A 12,179-nucleotide genomic window follows, 5' to 3' on the forward strand; every position below is an offset into this window, starting at 1 on the left:
TAAGTTAACTTTTCAGTGTTCACTGTCACCAAGAATGACTTAAAAAGATTTAATTTGCTGTGATGAGTTAAATGAAACAGTAGACTTTGCTAATTCACGAGGAATAATTGACATTTCGGTCGATCGATCGATCGATCTATCTATCTATCTATCTATCTATCTATCTATCTATCTATCTATCTATCTATCTATCTATCTATCTATCTATCTATCTATCTATCTATCTATCTATCTATCTATCTATCTATCTATCTATCTATCTATCTATCTATCTATCTATCTATCTATCTATCTATCTATCTATCTATGGATATAAATATATGGATATGATGGATGTCAAAATTAGAGAACAAATTATTAATACTTTCATTATACATAATACATTCTGAAAAACTGTTTATTTTTATTATTCAGAATTTGATAGAATATCTGCTGTGGCTATACCACTGTTGTACTAACATGTTTTTTAAAAATATAACCATGGCACTTCAACTAAAACCTTTATTTTGTGAAAAGCAGTAAGTAACGTGAGAGGACAGTAACCACTGTCAGAAGAGATGATTTAAACAAAGTTTTATATATATATATACATATATATATGAGGTATGTATGTATGTATGTATGTATGTATGTATGTATGTATGTATGGATGTATATATTGATATCTATAAACATATATATATGTATGAGGTATGTATGTATATATATATATATATATATATATATATATATATATATATATATATATATATATATATATATATAGGAGATCAAAATTAGAGAATATATATTATGCTACTGCTGAACTGGCTGCCCTTCCATGCTAAGCGCATATAAATGACAGCTGTCATAGGCATTAGAAAAGATTAAACCCGATTTACGTGAACGTATACATTTTCTGTAATCTTTGCAATATTTTGTTTAAAAGTAACAAACAACACCTCTGTGTCTGATAGCGCATCTATTATTGGGGAGTTCTTTTATCAGAAATTGCCTTTGTGACAGTTTTCATGAAATCACTAAAAAACTTGACCTGCTAGGAGTTCGTAGGTAGCACAGGATTATACTCTCAAAGGCTTTAATGGGTATTCTGTAACGGCATTACATTTAGAAAGAGCCACTGCCTTTTATAAGATCCTGCTATGATTATGGAATCCTATTGTCACTACAGCTTTTATTTTCCTGTAACATTTCTCAATAAAAATTCTCCCATATTTACTGTAAAGCCCATCTGTATTATTCTTTAATGTGTAAACATCGTTGACACTCTAACATTTTACTTTCCAGATCATCCACACACAAAAATGAGGGAAAAGCATTAAGGTTTGCACTTTAGAACAGTCACAGATTAAGCTGGGTGCATTAATGGATTATAGGACAATGTTTTTTCCCTATTTGACTCGCACTACTCTGCAGTCACTCTGATGACGTAGTGGGATTATTGTACAATACTGCAACCACTTTTCTCGAAACAGAAGTGATATGAGTGCAGCAATGGATGTGACACCATGGAGCTAGAGATCAAGTTTGAGGATGCTTATGACCTACATGCTATTAGACAAAGTTAGTAGTTTGGTTGCAGTAGTGAAAGATGAAAACAAAGTTTGAAGAGCCATCAAATGCACATTGTTTTACTCCTGTTGAATATTACCTGACTGAGCTCTGTGTTCACAAAACAGGCTCACGGTTCAACCAATCTGACAAAGCTGTTACTTTTAAACAGCACAGATCCAATCTCCCTGGGTCAAAATGTTTGTGTTTGTCCAGTGGTGTTTTATTCACTGTTGACCCCTGACTGATCTTAACATCATGCCGCTCTGTAAGTGATGCAGTATATTCTGCTTCATGGACTGACTCAGATTTGCAGTGGGATTTGCAGAATTGCACATGGGCTCTTTGACATGAACCGTCACGGGTCATTAGGTTAAGATGGGATGTTGTCTTCCTGTACCATCAAATCCAGGAATAACTGGGAATCAGCCTGTTTGGAAAAGGAGAGATATTGTGACGCTCTTATAATGGCAAATGGTAGTAGAGCCAGGGAGGCACACAGTTTGAACTTTGAGCATTTTGATTGGTCCATGCCCTGCAGGGTCGGGTGGTGGGCGCAAGACTGTACTGAAACAATTCAACTCAATCCCCTTGCATAACGGAGAGCTGGCGAGTGACCTTTATGTGAGCATGTTTCAGGGGGTTTTCTCCCCCCTCCTTTAGTCTGTACAAAGTGTACCAACCTGAATGGATGCTGGATGTAAGACATTAGGTTATCTTTTCTATCTTCAACACTCATGTTCCTTTATAGCGATAGAGAGAGTGACAGTCGGATTTTATGTGAGGAAGTGAAGAATGTAATTACAGTTCTGGAGAAGTCTCTCACCTTCTGTCATGATACTTTGGTACCTCAGTGAGAAGAGACCAGTAGAAGTATGTTTTATTATAGCAATACATTTATCTGCTGTGACCCAGTGCTATTTTGCTGACTGGAAAATATAGGCCAATTGGAGGGGAAACAAGCATGCATTTTACCACAAAGTGCGCATCAAACGCAAGCAATCTCATGGGAATCAGGAGTCTTTAGAGACAAAGTCCTGAACAAAAACTCTTTCAGAGAGATGTGAAAGATGTGTGTTAACGACCGATCATGTGAAGGTTTGGACACACAAGGTTAACCACTGTCTCCTCTGGCAAGATTTAAATTTGTGGTCCGTGTGAAACTCTGCTCCCAGCAACTTCCAAGGTCAAACACCTCTCAATATGTGATTTCCCCCTACTCAAGAAGTAACAAAAGGAAATATGTGGCCCAAAGTCGCAACACCATATGAAAAAGGAAAACAAATATTTAATATTTGTTCTCTCTTCCCTTTATGGTAGGTGGCAAGTTTTGGCTGTCTAAACACACATTTACAACAAACAATCGCGGGAGAACAGAGAGGAAACACTGACATTCCGACTGACTGTCTCTATGGAAAGCCATTAAAAGGTAAAGTCACTCTCCTCTCTGTGTCACAATATCCTCAGAGTAACAGTAACATTGTCCAAAGGATTGTTTTCATTTCATTCAGCAGCTGAGACTTATGAAGGCTTTGTCGCCGGGCTCAAAGGCTCTTGCGAACTTTAGTCGAGAGTGTGGTCTTGAAACTCACATCCATCTAAAGTGACGGGTCAGTAAACATTAGGATGTGTGTGTCAACCTGAAACTTCCAAATCGCTTACATTTTTCTTTTTGAAAACCCTTTGACAGAAAAAAAAAACCTTGTGTGGTAATAGTGAACTGGAATAAACTTGGAGTGGAATAAGTGGGCCTGGTATAGAAAATATGCACATAAGTGCACTTATTGCCATTTTGTGGTTAAAAAGCTCAAACTCTTGCTTTTAAGATGAAAGACAAAAAGACGTATGATCCATCAAATTAAGTTAAGTAAAGAAAGGACAAGAACTGCTATGGCTTTGTCAATGTCCTTCCATTACTTCTTTGATCTACTGCTTACTTTATTTTGAAAAGACATTAATGGCAAAGATGACTTTGATCGGACAGTTAGGTTTATAGAATAAGGGATACTTTGCCAAAGTTAAAATGGGGGACTTTCATAAGAGTCTATGAATTGCCTCATATTAGTATATGTTTTTTATATTTACAACATTTTTATTTCTAAATTTGGGATATTGATCTCTTTTTTTAACAGCCTATAAAATAAAAGCTTTGATCCCAAAATCATATTTGGCAGGATCTGTTGATTCTACATTAAATTTGAAACATTTACATTAAGGACTCCAATAAGCTTCAGTGTATACCTTGAAACATGTCTGTGCCAAAATCTATGACTCTTGAAGTGAAATTAACCTTAAACCCGAGCTTTTCGGTAGAATTTCAACAATTAACATCGGGGATTGGAATAATTCTTTCGTTATCTCAGTCTCTGGTTATGGTTCAGTGCTGTGGACTTGGTGGAAGTGTTGGGATTGTTTAAATTGTAACCGCTAGAGGGATACATATACGCCTTTCAAACTCCGTAAACACCATCCTATCACTATGTGCCATAGAGAGAATTGCCGTCAGTGAGAGTTGCCTACCTGTGTGACTTCCCACTTTGAAAAAAAAGCACTACACACACACACACACACACACACACACACACACACACACACACACACACACACACACACACACACACACACACACACACACACACACACACACACACACACACACACAGCCCCGGTACATTTGAAACATGAGTTGTTCTTAAAAAGACTTAGAGAGAAACTGCCTCTAAAGCGGACGGCGAGCTCCGACTGCTCCAAGTGTATCTGCTTCAGGCAATCAATGAGGACCGCGATGCTTACTTCTGCAGCTCTCTGCCCCTCTTTCTCTCATTCGCCTTAGCAGATATTATAGTGCATTTCAACTTTTGTACAGGCATTAAGGCGAGGGCAAGTTTGGATTCCATTTTTGATCACAATTTACCTCTTGTTTCCTGTAATAAATATGAGAGGTCGCTTAGTTGTCACTTTTCTTTGGAATTTCATATGTGCCATTCCGTATGCTGTTTTACGGGTAGGATAAGGAAACAACAAAAAGGTGTGACAGGAGCTTGGCGGACAACTGTGGATTTCTGCGAGTAACTCCTACCGTCCAAAGGGGATGAGGGGGGCATCGGCCGGACCCCCCTCTTGATTGATTACTTATTAGTCATCCCTTTGGCTAAATGGGACCCATTGAAAAGGCACCGTGGAACACATACATGAATCAAATATTCCTGTGTCCCTTGAATGTCTCCAGAGTAGTTTTGCTTAAGAGAGGGGGTCGTGGCTTAGCATTATAAAGAGGGAAAAACAGCATAGCTTTATGGGTTTATTTAGACAGTTTCTTCGGTTTGACATTCTACCGCTGTAAAAAAGAGAGAAGGAAAAACTCGAGAGGATTCAAAAGAGGAGAACATTGTGGACATACATTTTTTGTAGTTATTCCGTTGTTTCTTTAATATATATTTTTTCCTCTTATTTTAAAATATTTTTTGCCATTTCCTTTTCTGAAAATGAAACTTTGGACATCTCCCTGGGTGTCTTGCCTGGTGATTCTCTTCTTGTGTTTTGGATCAGAGTGCGGGACAGTCCGGAGAAAGGGGAGATCCAAGAGGGAGTTGGTGCGCATTAGGGAGGCGAAAGCCACCATCCCAGGGGCTTGTGCCACACGTCTGCCCCGGGGCAAACGCTCTTTGCCCGGCTTGGAGCGACGGGTGCTTCGCCAGCGTCGGCGCTCCTCTCAGGCGGAGGAAAACTCTCCAGACCGGGGGAAAGCTGTCTATTTTACCGGCAGGGGAGATCAGCTACGACTGAAGCCTGGCGTGGAGATACCCAGAGGAAATTTCACTCTGGAGATGTGGATCAAACCGGAGGGAGGTCAACGATCACCCACAGTGATTGCAGGTAGGGTAGTCTACACATCCTCCATCCTATTGTCAACTCCTTTTTATTTGTGTAGCTCCAAAACTGGAAATAATAATTAAACATGCATATGTGCAGCATTTTATCAGTGTCATGTAGTCTGAAACAAAGCAACATGCAGTTTCAGCGAGTTGAAAATGAGTTCATCTATCAGACTAGACAATGATGTAATGCTATGAAAAGTACAGCGGATATTTTAGGTAGTGCAAGCACGGGGTCACTGAATATTTTGATCACATTTAAGTTTGTCAGCTTACTGGCGGTAAATCGCTGATTTTATCATTCAAATGTATTTTTTCTGTAATTTTTGCACTTTAGAATGATGATTTGAGTGGGTTATAATCATACAAGTGAGGAGGACGGGCAGCTGATAAATAGGCTGCATCATTTGACCGGTAGCTGATGTCACTGTGCGTAAAATGTAATTTCTCTGAACCGACTTGGCTATTTAAAAACTATGATGTAATGGCCAAAACTTTGTGAGCGAGCACGTCACGCTAGGCACAACGCGGGAGATATTTGCTGTATAGGCGCTCGAAGCGCGCAGCTCCAATCGCAAGCTTAAGTGTCCCCCAAAATCGACACAGTTGGATTGGCTACTGGAATTACGGGGCAGGATCGAGAGATCCAGGGTTCCCCCCTCCTGCCCGAAAATGTCCTGCGTGTGTTTGTGCTGTGGCGGTGTGATTCCACGGTCACCGGTGATGTTTGGTATGGCTACGGTCTCTCCAAAAACACAGAGTATTGTGCAACATCATGCGTCGGCAAGTCTCTAATTTATGGCACTATCAGATAGTGATAGTGCATCTCTATCCAATGACTGCGCAGATGAGGACACATACTTGAGTAGATCCCTCTGGTCAGAGGAAAGCATGACACTTTGTAGTCATATGTGCGCACTCCTTTTTCTCCTGCAGCCATGCGTAAAGGAGCACCAGACAGGCGTTAAAACTGTTCTGCATCATCTGTTTTGACCATAGCGCTTTTGTTCATTACAGTATAGGTCACTTTTTTTTGTTGCTTTTCTTTTCCGATAGGGAGCGTTGCATACACAACTCATTGCCTGCTGTAATACTCGTGCAGATGGCTGCATTTGAACTGAACTGAACTGAATTGAACTCAGTCCTCCTCAGCCTCCTGTATGCCAGTCTGCACGTTTGGGGACTTAACTAAACACTAAACCATATGAGCACATTTACATGCTCCTTTTATTTTCTATCTGTCTGGCTCCCCCAACCCACACACAAACATTCACTTCTGTCTGTGTGTGCGTGCCTGTGTGTGTTTGTGTGTGTTGAGATACAGTACACTTTTAGGTAGTACTAGCCAGTTGGCAGGGACATGCTCTGCTAAATCAATCCCTTGTCAGAGTCGCTAACTGGGGGAGAGGAGTGTGCGTGTGTGTGTGTGTGTGTGTGTGTGTGTGTGTGTGTATGTGTATGTGTGTGTGTGTGTGTGTGTGTGTGTGTGGGGGGGGGGTTGGGGGGGTGTTCTGACTCCTAGATTTAGAGAGGATGGACACAATAACAGGAACATCTGTACAGCATTATGCAATGCAACCCAGTACAACAACAACACTACCAACGTCTCCACAATGACCATAGAATTAAATAAACACCCCAGACACACAATCTTAACAGAAAAATTAACATCAAGGCTTTACAGATGTGGTGTTGGATCACTTTATTTTGTTCAGGTGTTGTTATTTTTGCACCACCCCCCATCTTGTGCTGGCTTCCACCCTACCAGACATTACCATTCCTTTATAGTCATGTGTTCCTTTATTAAAGATTTGCTCCCATCAGTGCACCAGAGAAGGAACCTAAAGAGAACAAATGTGATGATCAAACAAATTCATTAAAGCCTAATCTTTTAAATCCAATTCGGGCCTCAAAAATCCCAGTGCTTCTAAAAATGCTCCATCCCCTTGTTTTGATCCCAGCACAGTGTTGTTTGCAGCAGCTGTTTTTTTTGTGTTTTTTTTTAACTGTGTTGTTTTGATCACTGGTGTTGCTCTCTCTTTCTGTCTTTTTCATTCGCTCTTGCTTTCTTCCTTTCTTCCAGATTTGAATTTCCCTTTTTGTAACACTTATGTTGTTGTTTTCGGTGCAGTTGGTCGGGTATCAGCATAAAGTGAGCACAGTTTCTGGCTTGAGAAAAAGAATACTGAAAGCCGAGTGGTCTGGTACTTTTGCATCCTTGACCAGTTCTGTTGGCTCGTTCTTTTATTTTATTTTTGACACATGATTCTTATAACTCTCCGGAATTACTTAATTTTGTAACAATGGAAGAGGGGCTTGTAACTGAACAATTAATTATAACAGTCAAGGAATACTGGAAACCCAGCTGTAACTTAAGGTCTACCAACTAAGAAGTTGCATTCGTTTATGTTTTTTATGATTTGATATGTCAAACTTCAGGCATTTAAAGTGAAATTCCCATGCTCTTTTTTGACATTTGCACTCAAATAAGCCATCAAGACATTTTTTTCCTGTACAAATTATTAACGGAGAAACCCTGGAGAGTCTCTAACAGTCGCTAACAGCTGGATGTGGCTAGCACTGATAACCTCGGGGCAGTATGGTGAGGGCATTAAAACGGCCTTTTTAACCACTAATACTTCTCAGAATAACACCAAACCTCTGTAGTAGTGTGATAAGAGTCCTTACACTTAAAACAAAGCACCAACAACATAGTAGGTGAACACAGAGTTTATTAAAAGACTGTTTTGAAAGACTTACCTACTAGCAACGGTACCAGCTCATCTTGTAGTAGATGTCCATTCAAGTCGACTACCAAATGCAATCCAAAAGGAAGGAGCCCATTGGTACTTTGTTTTATGTGTAGGGACTCTTATCATGCTACTGTAGAGGTTTGGTGTTATTTTGAGCAGTATTAGTGGTTAAAAAAAGTTATTTTAATGCCTTCACCGTACTGCCCCGAGCTAATCACTGTTAGCCACGTCCGGCTGTTAGTGACTGTACTGGATTTCTCCGTTAATAGTTCATACACGAAAAACACTTTCTCGATGGCTTATTTGATGTGTGCAAGTGCCGAAAAAGAACCTGGGATAATTTTACGCCGGAATTACACTTTAAAAATCAGAATCAGCTTCAATGGTCAAGTATGTGTATACATACAAGAAATTTGGCTCAGCTGGACAAAGGTAAAACTTTTAAACATTTTTATAGATATACAGTATAGCTTAGATTAGAGGTTGTAAAAGGTACTTATCCATAGTCATTGTATTACCTACAGTAGATGGTGGTTGGCACGCGCCCACTTTGGAGAAGCCAGGAGGAGGAAAGGCATAGAAGGAAAGAAATGTACTGTTGTGGACGGGGGAAGCAGGTAGATGTATTTTAGCCACTTAAATAAGGATCACCAAAAACAACAATATCAGTTTAAGTGTACACTATATTTAGAACATTTTCACGGCTTTACTATGCTGTCAGACAGTCCTGTCAAAGTTCACGCTGGGGCAACTGAAGCTGTTCAATGCTATCATGAAAGCCACCAAACTCCATTGACAAAATCAGTCATTTTACCTCGGAGAACAACGAGCATTGCTGGTCTTCCGCTGCCTAGATAGGTTTGCAACTCATCTACTCCTTGTTCTGAGGTAAAATTAATGTTTTTGGCCACCATCTCAGCAATGCAATGACTATGTATAGTACCTAATACAACCCCACTTCAAAAAACTGAACTATCTCTTTAACCAATTTTCTTATAACAATATGTTAGAGAGGTAGAGCAGGACCACTATTTTGGTGAAAAGAGAGTGTTCAGTGATCAATTGTTGTTACTTCATACTCCACAGATGAGTGGTCAACCCATGATCACATGCAAGTGTGGGTTATCTTGTACCCTTTGAATTCAACTATTTAACACTTCTAGGGAAAAAGGGTTTCCTGTGCTGTAATTTCCTGAGGGAGAGTTACATGTGCTCAGAATTGATCCCAGGTTCAAAAACATTTGAAACATTTTAAGAGTTTAAACTCTCATGACCACCCAATCAGAACATCAAGTTCTGTGTCTAAATGTTATGCAAACTTTGTTGTGCCCTATTAGCCTTTATATCCGGGTCATGTTGGGATGTCTCGCATCAAAGGAAGAGGAAAATAATCACAAGAGGGATGGAGGCTCTCTTCCATGACCTGCTGGGGACAATTATATGCAGACGTTAGCAGATAATCATTGCGATAACAGATATATTTTGGTGCGGTCATCTATAATGTGATGATACATGCAAAAACAGATTTTGCTTTGCTTGTCCTTTTTTCATGGATACTTAAAAAATTGTATCCTCTTCCTGTTTCATCATAATTAAATGCAACTGGGGGCCTAAGAGGAAGATGAATAACCTTGAGATCATGACGAATTACCTGGCAAGTGGCTTGAATTTGAAGAGGGGTTAAGCCCTGAGTGAAACACTTACACTCAGCAATCATCACCTCAACTGGGAACATCTTCGCAGCCTTTTTTTATTAGTATGAATCATTATTATGGTCATGCACTGTGCATAACTGTGTTTTGAAAAGTGTTGTTGAGTATCCCCAAATCTCGATTAATGCCCTCACATTTAAGTGTGATGACATTGTCCCAGTATAAGTTACAGTGCAAAAAAAGGAGTGTTCATTTATGTCATCTAAGTTAGAGTGCAACTATTGCAAATCATTATTTATGATTTATTAAAATCAGCATGGAGTTGACTTAATTCAGAGTGAAACCTGACAGCAAGTCAAGTATTTTCAAGTGGTGTGATGACAATTTTATGATCTATTTCCGTGTTATGTGCGTTAAGTTTGTTTTTAAGATATCAGTGGAATTTTCCAATGTGTCCTCAGTGAAATTACTGTGGCAGTCACTTCCGTATGACTATGAAAAGTGCCTTTCTTTGACCTTTCAGAACCAGAACTGCTCAAAAGTAAACGAAGTCTTCATTGTTCCCTTCCTCCCTGCTTTTTATCAAGTCCTTGTGACATTTTTCTTTGTGTGTGCTTTTATTCTTTCTTTTTTCCTGAGTATGTTTTTCTTGGAAGAAGACAAATGGCAAGTGTGAGGAAGGTTGCCTTTGAGCCTGACAGGAACAGCTCTCTACCATAGTGTGTGCACATGCAAATCCCTTTGTGTGTGTTTCTGAGAAGACACAAATGTGTACTTTAGCTTTTCAATGTGTCTGTGCGTGTGGGAGAGTGTATTTTTTCATGAGCATGCATGTATGCATGTCTGTATAAGTATATGCATGTGTGCGTAGGTGTGTTTGTGTGAGCCAGAGGAGTCGCAGTGCAGGGTCTGGAAAAGTGTAGTGTGTTAGATTAATTGAGCATGGCAGAATTATGACAGCTGTTTACACTAGGAGCCCTACGAGCATTTTAGCACACCTTTTAGCCTTGAGTGCACTAGCTGACAGATGGAAGGCTTTTTCCTCCCAGTGTAGTGGAAAGCCTGAAAACGTCATCCACCAAAGGACTGACCTTGACGCTGAACCCAACCCTCACTCTTTGAACATTAGTCCATTGAAATACCAAGTTAATGAATGCATACTGGAGTATGCATCTAATTAGAAACAGGTCAAAGTTAGCAAGATGTCCGTGCAATCACCATTAGCCAGCCACTTATTGCAGATTCAGGTAGCCCAATCGATGGGGAACAAAGGCACTTGAGTGAACAAGTGCATTGAGGCAAAGATGTGATCATCACTATGATAATCAGCTTATAATTTTAGACCATACTAAAGGCAGCAGAGACAAATATGAAGGGTATATACAGGCATTTGATGCACAGATTCTAGAAACAAAGGACACTCAATACCTATATGGGCTTGGTGTGCCGGTCACAGATTGAGTATACTGTATCTTTGTGGATAGATATAATCCCCAGAAAGCTCATGGTTAAAAGTGTTATCCTGATGTTAGAAAATCCCAGGAATATATTCTTGCGACAAGAGTGGAGTCCTGATCTCTCCCCAGAATCACCTGCTAACACTCTCTTTCACATGCTGAGATGGGCCTTGTGAGGCACGCCAAGGTGCTTTGCACACTTTGACTGGACCATATGGATATGTGCACATAGTCACGAACATGCATTAAAAAATACACACGCACAGACATAACTTGTTTGCCTGCACACACGTACCTCAACACACGCTAAACAAACAAACAGTTAACATTCAGAGATCCCCTAAGAAGTGAAAACACATTACCATGCTGAAGCTGACATTCTTGGTCCAAGTGAAACAGGAAAAAGGTGTTTTGGTGCCTCTACAAAAACAAGGCTTTAGCAGAAACTAGCCTTTTCTGGCTACCCCGCTGGCAAGGGACATTCACACGAACAACTTTAAATGCCCTCAGTGTTCACGGGAAGCCTATACTGAGAGATTTCCATGGGGTCTCCCTCAGCTAAACATGCACTTCAACCCAATTTCCAGGACAACACGCACAAAAATATGAATTTGCTCCTTATTCTCAACTACAATTTTAGTCTCCCTGTAAATTCAGATTTTTTTCAGAATAATCTATAGAGTGTTGACAGTGTTGATATCTATGGCATCTTGGAATACTGAACAACAAATACTAGATTAAAATTAGCATTAAGCATGATATTTATGTGGGTTGTGAAGATTGCAAAATATGACATTATTGAAAATAGAAAATATGGACTGAAATTGTCAGTAAACTGCCAGCTCTCTTACAGATAACCAATGAACAATGCTTTTTATTATTAATGCTGAT

General features: G+C 39.7%; 1 protein-coding gene across 1 annotated transcript in view; it reads left to right on the forward strand.

Moving 5' to 3' along the window:
• Nucleotides 1-5,036: 5,036 nt before the first annotated feature.
• pappaa (pregnancy-associated plasma protein A, pappalysin 1a) overlaps nucleotides 5,037-12,179 on the forward strand; it is a gene marked incomplete at its 5' end in the record, with an annotated part of 88,848 nt that continues 81,705 nt past the window's right edge. Inside the window, one exon of the mRNA XM_083929296.1 lies at nucleotides 5,037-5,427. Within this exon, the coding sequence (XP_083785422.1) occupies nucleotides 5,037-5,427 (391 nt within the window). The remainder of the gene's footprint in view (nucleotides 5,428-12,179) is intronic.

Source organism: Echiichthys vipera, assembly GCF_963691815.1.
Source record: "Echiichthys vipera genome assembly, chromosome: 16".
Taxonomy (NCBI): domain Eukaryota; kingdom Metazoa; phylum Chordata; class Actinopteri; order Perciformes; family Trachinidae; genus Echiichthys; species Echiichthys vipera.